The following is a 20,586-nucleotide window of genomic DNA, read 5'->3' on the forward strand; positions in this document are numbered from 1 at the left end:
TTTGTTGCCACGAGCAGCTGTGCAGGCCAAGTCATTGGGTGCATTTAAGGCAGAGATAGAAAGGTTCTTGATTAGCCAGGGCATCAAAGGGTATGGGGTGAAAGCAGAGGTGTGGGGATGACTGGAAGAATTGGATCAGCCCATGATTGAATGATCGATGAGCCGAATGGCCTACTTCTGCTCCCATATCTTATGGTCTTATGGTCTAATTTGCAAACCAACAAAGTTAGAACAGGATAAAAATTGTTGCAGAATAATTGTCTGCTGGTTTTCTGCAGTGTAAAACTACAGATGGCATACTCTCTTCCGGGAGCAGTGAGCGTAGATCAGAAAAAAACAAGGGCAGCTTTGTCAGCCAATCTTCAACTGCAGTTCAAATGCAGCTCCCTGCAGGGAATATAAACGCTAAATTTACCCAGATCAATTCACCTATTCCTTTGTAATTCAGACAGAGCACTAGGCAGAGGTCTTAATTAACTGTAGAGAACAAAATCCGATTAACAAACCAGTAAACTGGCTCAGGTGGGAAAGTCTATGTTTGCTTGAAGCATATATTATTCTGTTTGAAGGTACAGACTTGAGTTGTCAAGATGCCAGACCTCAGTCTATTTCAAAGCAGCCTTTGATGTGTTTCTGAGATATATTTTTGATCTCTTCTCTTTCACAGTGATGATGTCAGGTCAGCTAACATAATAGCTGATGAAAATGGCGTGGAATGTCTTGTCATAGACAGAGAGTAAGTTTTATGGCAGGTGGTAATCCCTAGTCTTTCCAGTTGAAGAATTGCAACCCAGGTAACAGCTCATTTGTATGTTTAAATAAAGGCAGCAATGGATTTAGCAGTTCTAGAGGGCCTATCTTTGCTGACTTTGTAGGGGCAGTTAAAGATGGCAAGTAATTCTACAAAGGCCAATGCAATCCAGACCTTGAGAATACATTTTTAAAATTTCTTCCTCTTCTCCCCTGCACCTAGATTTCATACTGAAGACAGCAAGGAGGTAATACATGTAGTGTAAATCATTCTCAAAAAGGCAGTCATTAAAAGTACTGACAGTTAACTTGGACAAATGCATCTCAGTCAGAATTGAGCCCACTCACCAGCCTCATAAAGAAAGAAACAGGAACTTGAGAGATGAAGGATTTCTACAGATGCTGTATTGAAAGGGCTGTTATGCTTTCTAACTTCAAAACATTAAACTAATTTAGGGGAAGACATGGGATTCTGAAAAGCAGGTCTAACTTTGAATTCACCTTAAATGAGGCGCGCACATGTCATGTGGTAGGGTAAAGATGTATGCAATTCACATATGCATATATATAACTCGTAATCAACTATTTAAACCAGAAAGAATGCTTAAACAATGAATATATAAACAAGATTATCCAAATATTATTGAAATATTAAATACACAACAAGAGGGCTTATAATAAGCCTGTGAAAACATAGAACATAGAACAGTACAGCACTACAGGGGCTTTTGGCCCACAGTGTTTGTGTTAAACTATATAAATCTAATCCTTAATTAATCTAATCCCTCCCTCCTGCACAGCCCATAACCCTCTATTTTCATTGTGCTTATCTAAGAATCTCTTAAATCAATGTTTGGATAAATTACAGCGATGTGGTGCACGAGGCACGTTCTTGCCATAGGAAGGGGATTCGTTTTTTATCAGCAGGACGAGGAAGTGTGCCTGTAAGGAGTTTGTACTTTCTCCTCATGGCAGCGTGGGTTTCCTCCGGGTGCTCTGGTTTCCTCCCACAGTTTAAAGGTGTTCCATTTGGTAGGTTAATTGGTCATTGTAAGTTGTCCCGTGATTAGGCTGGGGTTAAATCGGGGGATTGATAGGTAGTGTGGCTTGAAAGGGTCTGTACTCAATAAATAAATAAATTTATTCATATCCTTTAGAACTCCAAGCTCTCACCTTAAAGTTATGTCCTCTTGTTTGAGATAATATTTCATCAGATCAGACATGCATTTATTTTGGAATTACTGTATCTATTTAAATGTATTTTATATTGAGGACCATCCCGGAAGGCTCTCTTCATCTCTCATTTTAACTCTGACATATCTACAGAACCACCCAAAATATTTCTGTTCCAGTATTTATCATCAATCTTCTGAAATAAATCCAGTACAAAAATCATCACGGCTTTGAGAAGCAATAATATTTTGTTTACCAATTTCATTTAAGTAAAATAATACGTTGTATCTTGCATTTGACAGGACATTCAATCAAACAGTGGGTACATTTGATGAACTCCAGAAATACCTTCAAGGCTATGTCGCAGAGTTAGCAAGAGATGATGCGAAAAGACATGTCAAGTAAGTTAACCTTATCATCAAAATCATGTATAAAATAAATGTAAGTATACCGACAATTAGCACTGTTGTGTATTGGGCCAAACATATTTTGACATATTTGGAAGTTTGCTCTACCTCCTGCGACAGATAAATATAGATCTGTGGAAAGAATTGCTAGAAATCTGTTCTCAGTTCGTGGCATAGTAGCATAGCAGGATAGTATGCAGGCATAGAAGGCAGTGGTGGTGTAGTGGTTAGCTTACCACTATTACAGTGACATGGGTTCAATCCTGCCACTATTTGTAAGTTTGCATATTCTCCCCATGACCATATAGGTTTCCTCTGGGTGCTCTGGTTTCCTCCCACATTCCAAAGATATACAGGTTAGGGTTTGTGAGTTGTGGGCATGCTAGGTTGGCACCAGATGCATGGTGACGGTGACACTTGCCCAGGCTGCTCCTTGTACTGTGTTGGTCGTTGCTGCAAATGATGCATCTCATGTTTCAATGTACATGTGACAAATAAAGCTAATCTTTATCTTTATCTCTTAATCTTTATTAATTCATGCCTGTTTGTACCAGAGAAGGCTTGACTGCATATCACATTCTGAATAAAAGCTTCTAGTCAAAGACCTTACATCAAGTGAAGAATCGTAGCTATGAAACCTTGCACTGAGTCTCTCTCTGCAGGCTCTTCCTGATCTGCTGAGAACTTTCACATTTTCTGTTTTTAATTTACATTTCCATCAGCAGGAATATTTTGCTGTTGAATACTAATTCAGAAAGATACCAACCTTAGCACTTATTCAGAGGGTGCACCTTTATGAGTCGCAAACGCAAGCTGACAGTAACTACTGCAAGTTGATGTTGTGCCTTCACCTCTTAAAGAGAAATGCTTATTGTCTTCAATCTGTTGCTGGAAGTAACTTTAAAGGACTGTGGAGGTGGATACATTGGCAGAATAGGGTAGGAAATTCATTGTGACCACCCATTTTAATTTTGCTTCCTATTCAACTGGCTTCACCTTTCACTTGCCAGCCTCTACACCTACCCCTCCCCAACCTTCTTATTCTTGCTTCTTCCCCTTCCTTTCTGGAACTGTTCATTCCCCTCCATAGATGAAGGGTCTTGGCCTGAAACGTCGACTGTTCATTCCCCTCCACAGATGCTGCCTGACCTGCTGAGTACCTCCAGCATTTCGTGTTTTGCTCCCGATTTCCAGCACCTGCAGTCTCTTGTGTTGATCATTGTGCTTTCAGTGTGATTGTAGCTACTTTGCTCTGTGAGGTGACAAGGCAGATTATTATGTGCAGGAAGCAAAGAGGCTTCTCTGGTCTTGTGTGAGGTAAAGCATAAGATAAATTTGTTCAGGTCAGTACCAGAAGTGAAGCATTGCAGACATAGATCTGGTATATAAAACGATACGGTAACAACCTCTTCTATCTCATATATATGATATATTTATTTATTTAGAGATACAGCGCGCAGTTGGCCCTTTTGGCCCTTCAAGCCACACCGCTCAGCAACCCCTGGCTGTAACGTTTTGTACCTCCCGAAATCAATTGAGAGAAAAACGCAGAGAACCAGGAGATGCATGTCTGCTTTGTTTTTAATTTTACTGAGGTGCTCACTTATGACATGATGGCATAGTGACATATGCCATTCACGTGCTTTAACATATAACCCACAATGAATTATGTAAACAACAAAGAATGCTTGGTCAAACAATATATCTGCAATATTACTGAAATATTAAATAGGGCCAGGAATCCTGATTTTAATCCTAATCTAATCACGGGACAGTTTACAATGATAAATTAACCTAGGTGTTACATCTTTAGACTGTGGGAGGAAACCAGGGGTCCTGGAGAAAACCCATGCATTCCATGGGGAGAAAATACAGAGACTTCTTACAGAGGATGGCGGGATTCAACTCTGAACTCTGACGTCTCGAGCTGTAATAGCTTCACGCTAACCGCTACACTACTGTGGTGACCACGGTAATCAAACCATGAAACCAATCAAAACTACTGAAGTATTTAAAAGTTCTCCAATAGTGGTTACATTATGGGACTATCAATCTAGTAGCCAGGACTCTGACCTGGAGATATGAATTAAAATCTCACCACATTTATATGACATCACATTTATAAACAGGAGTGAGTCTCCAGATGCTGGAAATCCAAAGCAACCTGCACAAAATGCTGAGGAATTCAGCAGGCCACATCTCTCCCTCTCTCTCTATCTGGCTATCTATCCCATAGGATGATGGTGGTTCCCTTCAGTCAGTTAGTGGGGTGGTACCCCATTCCTCAGAAAGGAACAGCGTGTGCGTGAGTGGATTTTAGGTGAGTAGGGGGTTACACAGGTTCAGACCCACCCTCTCGACATCCTCTTCCGGATCCAGCGGCATGGTGGGGTCCAAGACAGCTGGGGGAAGTTCAAGCAAGCCACATAGCGTCAAAGGAAATGAATAAGCAGTCAACACTTCAGGCCAAGACACTTCTGCAAGACTGAAAAGGAAGTGGGAGGAACCAGAATAAAAAAGTGGGGGAAGCAAAGGAGGCTGGCCAGAAGGTGATAGGTGAAGCCAAGTGGGTGGGAAAGGTAAAGGGGCTGGAGAAGAAGGAATCTGATAGGAGAGGAGAGTGGACCATGGGAGAAAAGGAAAGAGGAGGGGACCCATGGGGAAGTGATAAGCAGGTGAGAAGCAGTAAAAGGCCCAAGTGATGAATAGGAGAAGAGGGGAGGAGGAGGAAAAAAAATAAATTACTGGAAAAAGAAATCAATATTCATGTTGGAGGTTACACAGATGGAATATAAAGTGTTGCTGTGCCACCCTGAGGGCTGTCTCGTCTTGGGACAAGAGGAGGCCAAGGACCAACATGTCGGAATGGGAATGGAAATTGGATTTAAAATGTTTGGCCACTGGAAAGTTCCACTTTGGCAGATGGAGTGGAGGTGCTTGATGAAGCGGTCCCCCGATTTCTGACAGGTCTCATCAATGTAGAGGAGGCCACATCGGGACCACCGGACACAATAGATGACCCCAGAAGATTCACAGGTGAAGTGTTGCCTCACCTGAAAGGACTGTTTGGGGGCTTGAATGGAGGTGAAGGAGGAGGTGAATAGGCAGGTGTAGCACTTTGGCCGCTTAGGGGAGTAAGTGTCAGGAGGGACAAATGGACAAGGGAGTCGCGGAGAGAGCAATCCCTGTGGAAAGTGGAGTGGGGAAGGTAAAGATATATTTAGTGGTAGGATCCCTTTGGAGACTTTGGAAGTTGAAGAGGATCATGTATTGTATGTGGAGTCCCATCGGGTGGTAGATAAGAACGAGGGGAACTCTATCACTGTTAAGGTGGCAGGTAGATGGGGTGAGCGTGGATGTTCGGGATATAGAGGAGATGCGGGTGAGGACAGCATTAATAATGGAGGAAGGGAAACCCCATTCTTTGAAGAAGGAGTACATCTCTAACGTCCTGGAAAGGAAAACTGCATCCTGGGAGCAGATGCAGTAGAGATGAAGGACCTGAGAAAAGGAATAGCATTTTTACAGGAGACAAGGTGGGAAGAAGTATAGTCAAGATAACCATGGTAATCAGTAGACTTACAAAAGATTTCGGTAGACAGTTTGTCTCCAGTGATGGAGACAGAGAGATCGAGAAATGGGAGGGAGGTGTCAGAGATGGACCAAGTGAATTTAAGGGTGAGGTGGAAGTTAGAGGCAAAGTTGATGAAAATGACGAGCTCAACATGGGTGCCTGAAGCAGCACCATTTCATTCATCAGTGTAGTGGAGGAAGAGCTGGGGAGTATTACCAGGGAAAGCTTTGAGCACGGATTGTTCTGCTTTTCCAACAAAGAGGCAAGAATATCTGGGGCCCATGTGGGTGCCCATGGCTACCCCTCAAGTCTGGAGAAAGTGGGAGGAGCTGAAGGAAAAATTGTTGACGGTGAGGACCAGTTCTGTCAGATGGAGGAAGATGGCCGTGGAGGGGAATTGGTTGGTTCTTTTGTTAAGAAAGAAGTGGAGAGCTTTGAGGTCTTCTTGATGGAGGATAGAATTATATAGAGACTGAACATCCGTGGTGAAAATGAGGTGGTCAGGGCCATGGAATTGAAAGCTACTGAGGAGATCGAACGCATGAGAAGTGTCACAGATATAGGTGGGAGGAACTGAACCAAGGAGGATAGGATAGAGTCGAGGTATGAGTTCACCAGTTCAGAGGGGCAGGAGAAGGTGAGCCAATAGGCCTACCCAGACAATCCGGTAGGAGGTAGAAACGAGCAGTGTAGGGTAAGGGAACTATAAGATTGGTGGCAGTGGTTGGGAGTTCTCCAGAGTTGATGAGGTCAGTGATGGTGTCGGAGACAGTTTTCTGATAGTTCAGAGTGGGATCCTCTTAAGGGTAGGTATGAGGAGGAGCCTGGGAGTTGCCACCTACCTTCAGGAAGGTAGAGGTCAGTGTGGCACACTACAACAGCACTCTGTTTGTCTGTGGGTTTGATGGTGAGGAGAGAGTAGAGGACAGTGTGTTCAGAGGGGATTAGGTTCGAGGAGGAGAGAGGAGTGCTGAAGTTGGGACGTTTGTGCCCTATCAGCAATTCGAGATGAAAGGATCCAGAGCAGGCAGGGAACCAGAGCTGGGTGTCTAAGAAGAGGAGGAGGGTTGAAGTTGGGAGACGAGGTCATCAGTGTCGTGTGCAGAATTCTTGCTGAAGAAATGGGCTTGGAGATGGATGCAATGGAAGAAGAGCTTGACATCGATGTGGATGCGAAACTCACTGAGGTGTTGGTGAATGGGGACCTTTACTGAGGACTGAATTTTTTGCCTCAGGGAGGGGAAGGTTGGAGGGAATGGTAAAGGCATGGCAAGGGTTAGAACTGGAATCAGAGGGGGAAAGAGGGTTGGTGGTGCCAGAGGGAAAATGAGGGGTGGGGTATTCAGGGAAGGTAGGCTGGGAGGAAGATGGAGGCTCTGAGGACCCAACAGGTGACAATGGAGCCTGAGAGAGACAAGGTTGCAGAGACATGTGGTTGGAGGAAAGGAGACTGAAGGTCCAGCGGCAGTGAGTAAACTCTTGCCCTGGAGGTGCTGGTGGTTAAAGTCTCGATGGAGCTGGAGCTAGAGACTGTAAAATTTTCAGCCTGCATGCATCCATGGCTGTGGGAATCTGCATTGGCGGAGGTGGAATCCAGGTTTTGGATCAGCTAGGGGTTGTTGAAACCAAAAATTGTGTCACCGGCCTGGATGTATTATGAGCCATCAGAGCCAAGGATGGAGCCAGCGAGATCCCTGGTCAGGGGGCATCCAACTGAATCAGGTCCAAGCGGGATGCAGCGGTGACCGCGGTCTGGGGGAGTCCAGGGCCGTTGGAATTGGTGACAGCAGGATCTGTGGTTATGTTTTGTAACTTCAAAATGTTAAACTAGTTCAAACGAGGATACAGGAGTCTGAAATGCAGGTCTAACTTCGAGCTTACCTTAAACGAGGTGCCGCGTGTCATGTGGTAGTGTGATAATGTATGCAAACACGAGATTCTTAGAAGCTGGAAATCCAAGCAACACACACAAAAAGTTGGAAGAACTCGGCAGGTCAGGTAGCATCTATGGAAGAGAGTACAGTCAACGTTTCAGGCCAAGACCCTTCATCAGCATTGGAGAGAAAATGATGAGGAATCAGAATTAGAAGGTGGGGGGAGGAGAGAAAGAAACTGAAGGTGATAGATGAAACTGAGAGCGGAAGAGTGAAGTAAAGAGCTGGGAAGTCGATTGGTGAAAGAGATACAGGGCCAGAAAAGGAAGAATCTGATAGGAGAGGACAGAAGGCCATGGAAGAAAGAAAAGGGGGGAGGAGCACCAGAGGAGGGTGATGGGCAGGTAGGGAGATAAGGTGAGAGAGGGAAATGGGAGTGGGAAATGGTGAAGGGTACAGGGTGAGGGCTTTACCGCAAGTTAGAGAAGTCAATGTTCATGCCATCAGGTTGGAGGCTACCAAGATGGAATATAGGGTGTTGTTCCTCCAACTTGAGCGTGGCCTCATATCAGTAGAGGAGGCCATGGAATGACATGTCGGACGTGACAGAGGAGGCCATGGACTGACATGTTGGACATGACAGTAGAAGAGGCCCTCATTACCATTCAGGGCCCAAACAGTCCTTCCAGCTGAGGTGACACTTCATCAGGTGAGTCTGTCGGGGGTCATGTACTGTGTCCAATACTCCCGGTGTGGCCTCCTGTATATTAATGAGACCTGATGTAGATTGGGAGACTACTTTGCCGAGCACCTACACTCCGACTGCCATTAAAAGTGGAATCTCCCAATGTCCACCCATTTTAATTCTACTTCCCATTCCCATTCCGATATGACAACGTATACAATTCACATATTTATAAATATGTAATCTGTATTTACCAAATCCCATGGTTCTTTACATTTGATTAATTAAAGAATGTGAATTAAATATCTCAAAACAGCATAAGTGACCATGAAGTGATCAGATAGTTGTTAAGACCAGTCTATTTTGAATTTTTACAATTTAGAGCAAAGTTTCAGTTTCCACAATGCTAGGTAGCTGAGTTTACTGCTCTGCAGTCTCCAACTGGTACTGCTATGCTTCCATGTGCAAATCAGTAAAGGAGCTTTCAATTAGTTACAGCACCCCATGAATTTGTCCTCCAACAGACTACTAAAATAACTGAAGCATCTCCCTGGGGAAGTGTTGTTAGTTCTGCTGTTCTATCCAATCATATTTTATTACATGAAAGCTGCTTTCAGTATAGAACATAGGGCTTAGGACAGAAAAGCATCCAGGCAACGTCCCAGTAACTCTTCATTGTACCCTCTCAAAATCTTCCACATCCTCCCTATAATGAGGTGCCAAGTGTGATCTATCCAGAGATTAATAGAGCTTCAACATTACCTTATGATGCTAGAACTTAATCCCAGACTAATAAAGGCTTGCAGACTTGCAAATGCACTTGGACTAAGATGTTAACTGTCCTGTGCTATCACCAGTGGGATCATCAGTTGATCTACCACCTTTCTTCAGGAGTTTCGGCCTGCTTATGATCAAGACTCCCTCGAGGTGGTGGGCCAGCAGTGCTAAAGCACCACCTCCCACTGGTGAGCTTAAAAACTTGGCATACCATATGTCTTCTTAACCTTCTTATCAACTTGTGTAGCAACTCTGAGGAATATATGAATATTATTGTTGCAAAATTAACAAATTTTTAGTATAAATGTGGCAACTTGCCTTTTACGGAATCCCAGGGTATTAAAAGTACTTGTGTACTTCCACTCTCTTCCTGAGTGCAATTCACTAATCCAATATGAATCAAAGCTCAAACCCATCCTCCATATTAGCTTCCATGCCCCCTGTAGTTTATCATTGGATGGAGTTCCTTTGCATAATCCAATGCTAATATAACAAGTGTGTTAATTTTAGTGCAAGGTACTGTTTTACAGATTAATTCAATATTTAATGGTGCAAAGAGCAGATGATTATTAATATAGATTCTTGCATTTTTGCATATTCAATATCAGTATCTACACTCTGAGCCATTTAAAAAACTCGAATAAATTCTTCTAAAGTAAGAGCAAACCATCTAAATATTTTGTCCAATATGAAGTCTTTTCTTTGTTAATTTTCTCACTGTTTGCTTGTGGTAGGGTTTTGTTATATCTTGTGATTTATGGAGCATTTCATTTTAATGTGCTGACCTATACATTTTCTGCCTTTGCTCTTTTCAGCATCTATAATTTGTATATTGGACTCAAATTTCAGTCAGCGAAAGAGATCAGTGGCTCTGTGGCCATTATTTATGAAATGTCCTTGTATCTTCATCAAGGTTCATGCAATTCTGCTGAATTGGTCCAGATAGGGACTCTGTACTACTGTATACACAGAGCTATGCATTTCCTATCTTACAGTTTAGTAGTGCCCAGCTTTCTACAATATACAAGGTAACTTATTATCCCAAATATGCAACATCAGGACAGTAAATTGAAAACTTAAAATGCCTTCCCATAACAATGCACTGTTTAGAAATAAATTCCCATAGCACCACCACTTGAGCTGATTGTTTACTGAAGGAACTTTGAGATGGTGGTGCTCCATAAAGATCAGATGCACTTTCTTAAGAGCAAGGAAAACTGGATGTAGATCCATCTGGTGTCTATGTGGCATGAAGCTAGAAAATTTCTGGAAGCTCTCATAAGGTGTAGGAAGATAAATAGTTAATCTATCTGACGGGAGCTCTTGTGAAAGCTGCCACTATGAAGATAGCAAGACGTGGAATGAAGTTAATGATAATGGGGGTGTAAGCACAGTGGCACTGCTAGTGAACAGCTGCCTGTGACTCGGGTCAAATCCTGGTATCTGATCTTGGTTGTATATGGTTTGCGTTTTTACCCCATGATTTCCTCCCACAACACAAAGACATATAGGTTGCAACCTTGATTAGTTACTGTAAATTGTCTCTGGCATGCAGGTAAGTGGTAGAGTTTAGGAGCAAGTAACGGTATGTGGAGAGAATAAAACTGAATTTTTGTAGCATTGGTGGCACAGACTTTGTGGGCCAAAGGGTCTTTTTCACGTTGTATGGTCTTATGATTCTATAAGGTTAGATTGTGGAAAGGTCATCTGGCCCAGCAATCCTATCTGTAATCCTTACATGCCTTTGTTAATAATAGATTCCATGTGTAGTTCCCATTCTGAGTTCATCAGATCAGTTAAGTCACCTCAATGGACCCAGGATTCTCTTTGTAAAGATGCCAGCTGATCCAGGATGAATTTCTTACTTGCTAAGCCTGTATTTTGCAGAGGAGCTCTAACTGTTCTTGTTGCTGAAGCAGTGGATGAAGTGCACCTAGCTTGTCCAACCCGGAGAAGGAATCTTACAGGCTGGAGACAATCGGCAAAAATCACATGGCCTAGACCATGAAACTCTCTGTAAACAACGACTGGCATCAAAGCTGTGCTTACATTTTTGTTGTCTGCTGCCATAGTTTTCAATGCTATGTTCCTGCCTTAAAGAAAATAAAATAGTTAAAATTGAAATATCAGAAATGTAAAACACAATTTAAAAATACATACAACCTAGGTTATACTTATCATGCTCTATACAGGTCATCCTCCATCCTAAGGGACTACCTAAGAAGATAATCCTAGTCCACTTTTCAATAAGGAAAATACATTGGTTTGGAGTGTAACAAATGATCATTTATACGTGCATAAATTCAACCTCATGTACTATCTTGTATATTTAATATGAATTTAATCCTCATATTTAAAAGCTAATCTTTAAGTGATCTTGGGTTGCTGGGTCCAGAATTATCTTGATTATAATTTTCTTTGCAATTAGATTAAATTGTTTATCAGACAGCACTCCAGTCCTCTGGAAACACGTTGCGTGTCATGTACATAATTGTAATCATAATCTCACGATAATTAATGTGATCTTTTTTCTATGGCAACGTTGGTCCAGCATCTTTAATTCTTACTCCCAGAATAACTTCGACTTTCAATTTTATTTAATCCGAGATGTAAATTTAATTATACACAAGTCATTTTTTAGCATGGATAAAAGAATGGCTGACTGGCAGGAGGCAGACAATGGGAAACCTACTCCAGTTGGCTTTGGTGACTAGTGGTGTTCCGCAGAAGTCAGTGTTGGGACGGTTTCTTTTCACATTATGTGCCAATGATTTTTGGATGATGGAATTGATGGCTTTGTGGCCAAGTTTACAGATGATATGAAGACAGGTGGAGGGACACATAGTGTTGAGGAAGTGGAGATTCTGCAGATGGATTTAGACAGATGGGAGAGTGGGCAAAAAGTGACAGATGGAATATAATGTAAGGAAATGTATGGTCATGCACTTTGGTAGAAGGAATAAAGGCATATATTATTTGAGGAAGTTCAAAAATCAGAATGCAAAAAGGACTTGGGAGTCCTTGCGCAGGATTCCCTAAAGGTTAACTTACAGGTTGAGTTGGTCGTAAGGAAGGCAAATGCAATATTAACATTCATTTCAAGATGAATGGAATATAAGAGCAAGGAAGTAATGCTGAGGCTTTATAAGGCATTGGTCAGACCACACTTGGAATATTGTGAGCAGTTTTTTGCCCCTTGGCTATGAAAAAATGTGCTGGCATTAGAGAAGGTTCAGAGGAGGTTTGTGAGAATGATTCTGGGAATGAAAGGGTTAACTTATAAGGAGTATTTGAGTTACTGGGCCTATACGCACCAGAGTTTAGAAGAAAAAGGGGGATCTCATTGAAACCTATCGAATATTGAAAGGTCTGGACAGAGTGGATGTAGGGTAAATGTTTTTTATAGTGGGTGTGTCTAGGACCACTAGAGGAACATCCATTTAGAAGAGAGATAAGGAGGAATTTCTTTAGCCAGAGGGTAGTGAATCTGTGGAATTAATTGCCAGAGGCAGCTGTAGAGGTCAAGTCATTGCATATATTTAAAGCAAAGACTGAAAGTTTCTTGATTAGTCAGGGTGTCAAACGGGGTTGAGAGGGAAAATAAATCAGCCATGATGGAATGGTGGAGTAGACTCAGTAACTGAATGGCCTAATTCAACTCCTATATTTTATGGTCTTATGGTTTTATGGATATGATTGATTCCAAGAATTATTTATCTTTTTAATATACTTTTTGATCAAATATTTCAAATCTTATGGAAATAATATGGATGTTGGATTCTCAATATTTATTAAATTATTGTTTTTTGCATAGAACATCCACTTCTGTGCAAGAGGAAGAAATCTCTTTGGAAATGATCAAGCTGAAGGAGAAGGTAGCCAAGTTTTCTCCAACAACACCATTCAAAAACCTTGAGATTATTGCCACCTTGGGAGTAGGTGGATTTGGGAGAGTTGAGCTGGTAAGTTTTGTACTTATGTAAAATGCAACCTGGCATTTATTAATGGTCAGAAATATATGTGGGTATTAACAAAGTTGGACAGTATGTGGTGTGATGTTGATTCATCATTGCTTACTTTGTTGTGACCTTTCAGAGAATTTTAAGAGAATCGTGTTCTTGCTTACAATGCAGTCTCTCTCACTCAGCAACATCATGTTATATTGAGCATATAAGTTATGCCTCGCTCTCCTAGGGGTATAGAACACAATACGTAACCAGACAGATATTTCATTATTGTATATTTTTAGAGATGACCTCATAGAAAATAGATTAATTTTAATTTTAAAGGAGACAGAGTGAGAAATTTCAGGGCAGGATCTTCTGTCTAGTATGCTATTTTTCCTAATGTAGTTTGGCAGATTAAATAATCCAGTTCTACTTGATTTGCTTTAATATTTACTGATTTTCATTGACGTCCTTAATTTTCTTCACTTATTATAAATAAAAAAATGAGTTCATTTTACTACATAAACAAGCGAAAATATGCAGATGCTGGAAATCCAAGCAACGCACACAAAATGCTGGAGGATCTCAGCAGATCAGGCAATGTCTATGGAAAAGAGTAAGCAGTCAACGTTTCGGGCTGAAACCCTTCATAAATATTCATGAATATTTATATGCTCTTGTTGAAGATTTATATATTATAGGTCCTGATGAAGGGTCTTGGCAAAAAACGTCGACTGTTTATTCTTTTCCATAGATGCTGCCTGACTAGCTGAGTTCCTCCAGCATTTTGTGCGTGTTTCTAATTTTACTACATAGTAAAAAAATGAATATACATCTTTCCCATAACAATATATTTTCTGTTGTAAATAGAAAGCTCACATGGAAGGTTATTGTCTGTGTAGGAGGAAAGGATTAGATTGATTGTGGACTAGGATTAGGTTGGGCTGAAGGGCCAATACTCTGCTGTACTTTTCTATCTTCTATTTTCCTAATCTTTTTCATTTTCACATATATTTTGAAGAACATTAGAATCTTCAAGAAGTGATGATCCACAGATAATCTGATTGTATTAATTGTGGTGCCTTAATGTAGCTTCAATAGACATCTATTTTACTGCAGATACTGTACTATGCATCCCAAGAGCACTTTTAATTTCTTCCCTGCATTTTGCAGGCATCAAAGTTCAATGTATATTTATTATCAAAGTACAGATATGTCATCATATATTACCTTGAAATTCATTTTCTTGTGGGCATTCGCAGTAATTACAAAGGACCACAACAGAACAAATGAAAATCTACACCCAAGATTGATAACCAACCAATGTGCAAAATACATCAAGCTGTGCGAAACAATAAATAAATAAATAAACAAACAAACAAACAAATAAACTAACAATATGAAGAACATGAGATGAAGGTTCCCGAAAATTGAGTCTATAAGTTGTGGGAACAGTTCAGTGTTGCAGTGAGTGAAGTTGAGTGAAGTTATCTGGTTCAAGAGCCTGATGGTTCAGGCACAATAACTGTTTCTGAACCTGGTGGTGAGGGACCTGTGGCTCCTGTACCTCCTTCCTGATGGCAGCAGCGAGAAGAGAGCATGGCCTGGATAGTGGGGATCCATGCTGACGGATGCTGCTTTCCTGCGACAGCGCTCCGTGTAGATGTGTTCAGTGATGGGGAGGGCTTTACCCGTGATAGATTGGGCTGTGATGCAACCGGTCAGTATACTCTCCACTGCGCATCTATACAAGTTTGTCTATGTTTTAGATGACATGCTGAATCTTCACAAACTTCTAAGAAAGTTGAGGTGGTGCTGTGCTTTCTTTGTCATGGCACTTACATGCTGGTCCCAGGACAAATTCTCCAAGATGATAATGCCAAGGAGTTTAAAGTTGCTGACCCTCTCCACCTCTTGGTCCTGTCATGGGGACTATGGTTTCCTCCTCCTGTAGTCAATAATTAGCTCTTAGGTTTTGCTAACATTGAATGAGATGCTACTGTTGTGGCACAACTCAGCCAGATTTTCAGTCTCCCTCCTATATGCTGATTCTCATCACCTTTGATTCGGCCAATGACAGTGGTGTCATCTGCAGAGTTAACAAAGGTTAGAGCTGTGCTTAGCCTCACAGTCGTAAGTATAAAGCGAGTAGAGCAGGAGGCTAAACGTACAGTTTTGTGGTGCATCTGTGCTGAGGGAGATTGTGGAGGAGATGCTGTTGCCAATCCAAACTGACTGGAGTCTGCAAGTGAGGAAATCGAGGATCCAGTTGCACAGGGATGTCCTGAGGCCAAGGTCTAGAAGCCTATTGATTAGTTTTGAGGGGACAATGGAATTAAGTGCAGAGCTATAGACAACGAGGAGCATCCTGACGCATGCATCTTCACTGTCCAGATGTTTCAGGGTTGAGTGAAGAGCCAATGAAATGGCATCTGCTGTTGACCTGTTGTGCTGGTAGGCAAATTGGTGGAGATCCAAGTCACTGCTCAGGCAGGAGTTGATATGTTTCATCATCAACCTCTCAAAACACTTCATCACAGTGGACACAAGTGCTACTGGGTGATAGTCATTGGGGCAGGTTGCCTTGCACTGGACACTAGTATAACTGAAGCCTGCTTGAAACAGGTGAGTACCTTAGACTGACAGAGCGAGTGCTTAAAGATATCAGTGAACACTGCAGCCAGTTGGTCAGCACAGGTCTCCAGTAGTTGACCAGCTACATCACCTGGGTTAGATGATTTCCATGGGTTCACCCTCCTGAAGGGTGCTCTCACGTCAGTCTTAGAGACTGAATTCCCAGGGTCGTCGGGGACTATGGGAGTTCAGGAATGTGCCTCCATGTCTTGTCGGCCAAAGCAAGCATAAAAGGCAAAGAATTCATTTGGGAGTGAAACCTTGTTGTCACATATGTTGCTTGGTTTTACTTTGAGCGAGTTGATAGTATTCAGGCCCTGCCACAGTTGGTGATCACCCTTCTGTGATTCAAGTTTGGTCCAGAATTGCCACTTTGTATGTGAAATGGATTTCTGGAGGACATACCTAGACCTCATGTATTCTGCTTCGTCGCCAGACTGAACTCCACTGATCTAGCCCTCAACACATTGCAGATCTTTGGGTTGGAGAAAACTCTAAATGATTTTGTGTGGCACACTCATCCCCAACTTGCTTTATAAATTCCATGACAACTGTGGTACCCATTCAGATCCTTTGCTGAGTCCTTGAACATAGCCTAATGCACTGACTCGAAGCAATCCTGCAGTTGCTCCTCCACCTCCTGCAAGCATCTCTTCATTGTCCTTACCTCTGGAGTCTTGCTCTTTATCCTCTGACAGTATTCAGGTAGGAGGAGATTTCCTGAAGCGTGGTCTAGAGATGGAATGGTAGGCATTCCTGGTGGTACTGTAACAGCGGTTGGGTGTGTTGGGAACCCAGGTGCTGCAGATGTTACGTTGATTATAATTGGGTAGAGTTTTCTTCAAGCAAGCTTGATTTAAGTCCCCAGTGATGATTTGAAAAGTGTCGGGTAGGCTGTGTACCTTGTGTACTGTGGCTCTCAGTACCTTGAGTGCTTGCTCAACGTCAGCAGATGGTAGTATGTAAACTGCAGTCAAGATCATGGATGAGAACACTCTTAGTAAGTAGAATAGTTGGCACTTAATCATTCGTTTTACATGTCGGGAGAACTAGAGTGTGACAAGACTGCTATATCTGAGCACTACGAAGAGTTTATCATGAAACACAGACCTCCACCTTTTGCCCTCTTGGAATCAACCATCCAGTCATCTGGTGGATCAAGAAGCCCTTGGGTTTGATCACTGTAGCTGGCATGCATGACATAAGCAATGTCTCTGTGAAACAGAGAACATACGTAGCAATCCCTTATTCCCCTCTGATACAGCAATCTTGTCCTTAGGTCCTCAGTCGTTTTCTTCAGTGACTGGACGTTTGCTAACATGACACGAGGTAGAGGAAGTTTTACAACTCCACTCCCCCACCCCCTCTGTTTTGGTCTGGTTTGGAGTCCTCCCCTCCTTCCCCTCTTCTGGCCATGGAGATATACTTTTGACTGCTTAAAGGTGCCTTACCTGCATTCCTGAAAGTTGAGTCTGCTGAGTCCTTCAGGATATTGTAGAATTGCTGGTTCATTAAGATAATTTAAAAGGGAAATTACAGGCTGCAGATTGCAGCAATAGTTGTTCAGAAGAAGTATATCTAGAACTTTTGTGAGTAGCCCATAAAGAGTTGCTGTATATTGCCAACACCATCTTGAAAAACACCATCAAAAGTTATAAAGTTTTTTATTCTAAGTCTTGCCTTGCAAATTCTCTTCTATCTCTAAATACTTATAACCCAGTGTATGTTGCCTGCCTGTTTTAGAGCAATTTAGAACATTTGGTGTTCACGTAGGTGGTGAAAAGAAAATCTGTCTTTTTGTGCCCTTCTTTTTCTCGGAACACACCTTTAGAATCATAGAAGCAAACATCTAGCTTGTTTTCTCTAGGTTAAAATGAAAAATGAAGATGTTGCATTTGCCATGAAGTGCATAAAGAAAAAACACATTGTTGACACAAGACAACAGGAGCACATCCATTCTGAGAAGAAGATTCTTGAAGAGGCTCACTCTCCATTTATTGTAAGGTAAGTTCTTGACTGGAGAAATACTCTTACTGTACTTAGAGTAAGTCTATCTTAATTCTATTTTGTGAGCTATTTATGTGCAAAATTTTTAAAAAATATTTTAAAAGTTATTTTACTTTGTTTGAAAAGCAGTCTATAACTAGACATAATACTGTACTGAGTATAAATCTCCATAGCAATATTCACCATCAACAAACAGTAAAACTATATTATAAACAACAATTTCTTTCTATCCCATAGCTCTAATGAGCTTGATTGTAATATAGTACCTGAAATACTTTCACCTCCACATTTTGGTTCAATCTGAGAAGTACTTCGATGTTATGCAAATTAAATCTCAGCTGCAATGACCAAACAAAAACTATGTACAGTCTGTCATGAAAAATCACACTCATGTAATTGATTTTCACAGATGAGAGCTTTTTATGGGCAAAGATAAGGATCCAATGACAGAATGGAACAGTAAATAGAGCAATGTTGATCACATTGTTAGTTACAGTTTCCTCAATATAAGTGAAACCACTTTTTCTAAGACATTTCAATATGGATATTTCAATAAATACTAATCATGATTATTGATGATATTTTACTCAATTGATGGGATATGTGAAATAATTTTGTCTTTATGAGATAAAGTAAAACAGGTAATAGCAAGTCAGTACTTATTTGTGTGCATGGACTTCACAAAACCAAAATAGATATTTCTATGTCTGAAACTAATTTGAGCAAATGATGCTTCCTGCCCACACTGCTGAATTGTAATTACTAGTTTGTTGAGAGCTTAAACTCTAATAATAATGTTAAAAATTACTTATAGCTTAATGAAAAAAATAGCAATTGCCAGAATAAGGCAAGATATTTTTCTTGCTTTATTAGGAAACAGTACACTAGTGGTTAAGTTAATAAGCTCAAATTAAGGGGATTTAATTGTTTCTTACTGCTTATGAACTCAAAACATGCTGAGGGAGCTGGGGACTTTAAACTCAAGTAAATAGATAAACCTGAAATGAGAATCTGGCAATATTAATTTGAAATCTAGCAACCTTACTTGGCTTGGGCAGAATGGACTCTGAATCCACATCAATGTGAATTGCCATCCTGAATGATACTGGCTGCAAAGCTTGGGAATAGATGCTAAATACTGATCCAACCAATGAGATCCTTTTCCTGTGACTGAAGAAATACAAGTGTATCATTAAAGTTTTGGTTACTCCTCTTCTCCTCTTTCCCAGCCTATTCCTTATTTTCTCTTTTTAAAACTGTAATGCTATATGTTAATTAAATAGGTAATTCATTTGGGAGTGAAACCTTGTTGTCACATATGTTGCTTGGTTTTACTTTGAGCGAGTTGATAGTATTCAGGCCCTGCCACAGTTGGTGACCACCCTTCTGTGATTCAAGTTTGGTTCAGAATTGCCACTTTGCATGTGAAAGGGATTTCCGGAGGACATACCTAGACCTCATGTATTCTGCTTCGTCGCCAGACCGAATCCACTGATCTAGCCCTCAACACATTGCAGATCTTTTGGTTGGAGAAAACTCTAAATGATTTTGCGTGGCACACTGATCCACAACTTACTTTGTAAATTCTGTGACAACTGTGGTACCCATTCAGATCCTTTGCTGAGTCCTTGAACATAGCCTAATGCACTGACTCGAAGCAATCCTGCAGTTGCTTCTCCACCTCCTGCAAGCATCTCTTCATTGTCCTTACCTCTGGAGTCTTGCTCTTTATCCTCTGACAGTATTCAGGTAGGAGGAGATTTCCTGAAGCGTGGTCTAGAGATGGAATGGTAGGCATTCCTGGTGGTACTGTAACAGCGGTTGGGTGTGTTGGGAACCCTGGTGCTGCAGATGTTACGTTGATGATAATTGGGTAGAGTTTGTAACCCAGGGAGTGCGAAGCGCAGAATCAAATATCGCTGTGATGATTTATGCTCTAGTATTAATTGTTTGGTGACGATAAAGTAAATTAATATTTTAATTTTAATGTTACAGATTAAAAGAAAAGGTGACCAGCTTTCATCAGTTTTATGTACAAGAGTCATTTTAGACCTGGCTAGAATCTATGTAAATTTAAATCTATCATTATTTAGTAGAAAGCTGATCTTAGAGACCACAATACCTTAGGAGGATAATATTATCAAAACTCTAGAGCAGACTTTGAAGCACACGCTGTCTTCAATGGGCAGACACTCTTCACCCATGGCAGGGAAATTCACTTGAATGTATTCAGAGCTAAAATTACTTACTAATTTTATAAAATGTGGATGCTATTGCTGATAACATTGTTGAAGCCATGCTTTGGCTGTCTTTCACAAAGGCAGTTTGTCCATAACAATTGCCTTATTTAATAACTAACAGTTGGAGGTAACTTGTGGCTGGGATCAGTTCACAGAATGTTGTCTCTGATCATAAAGATCAAGGTCTTGGAATGAAAAGGAGTTAAGAGTAGTCAGAACTTGGAAATTGCTTCATTCATATTTAATCAAGAGCATAATATTTGAACTTTCAACACCTTGGAAAGTAAATATTAAGTGGTTGCTCTTAAGGGAATGAAAGCAATAAGCAATAAGCAATGTCAGCCATAGTTTCTTTGTTCACCACAAAGTAAAAAAATGCTGTCAATCAACATTTCATTTCATGATTAGTGCCAAACCTGCACAGTTCAACTTGATGAGGGGGGCTCCACCGGATCATGTTTCCTTTCCAGGGTGAAGCAGGTGAAGCCACTAAAGAGGCCCATACATTCTAGACATAC

At 41.1% G+C, this 20,586-nt stretch overlaps 1 protein-coding gene across 1 annotated transcript in view; it reads left to right on the forward strand.

The window, feature by feature from the left end:
* Positions 1-20,586, forward strand: part of prkg2 (protein kinase cGMP-dependent 2) — a 133,840-nt gene that overhangs the window by 63,599 nt on the left and 49,655 nt on the right. Inside the window, exons 8-11 of the mRNA XM_072251903.1 lie at positions 668-736; positions 2,226-2,324; positions 13,055-13,202; positions 17,689-17,825. Of these exons, the coding sequence (XP_072108004.1) occupies positions 668-736; positions 2,226-2,324; positions 13,055-13,202; positions 17,689-17,825 (453 nt within the window). The remainder of the gene's footprint in view (positions 1-667; positions 737-2,225; positions 2,325-13,054; positions 13,203-17,688; positions 17,826-20,586) is intronic.

This window comes from Mobula birostris, chromosome 3 (assembly GCF_030028105.1).
Source record: "Mobula birostris isolate sMobBir1 chromosome 3, sMobBir1.hap1, whole genome shotgun sequence".
Classification (NCBI taxonomy): Eukaryota; Metazoa; Chordata; class Chondrichthyes; order Myliobatiformes; family Myliobatidae; genus Mobula; species Mobula birostris.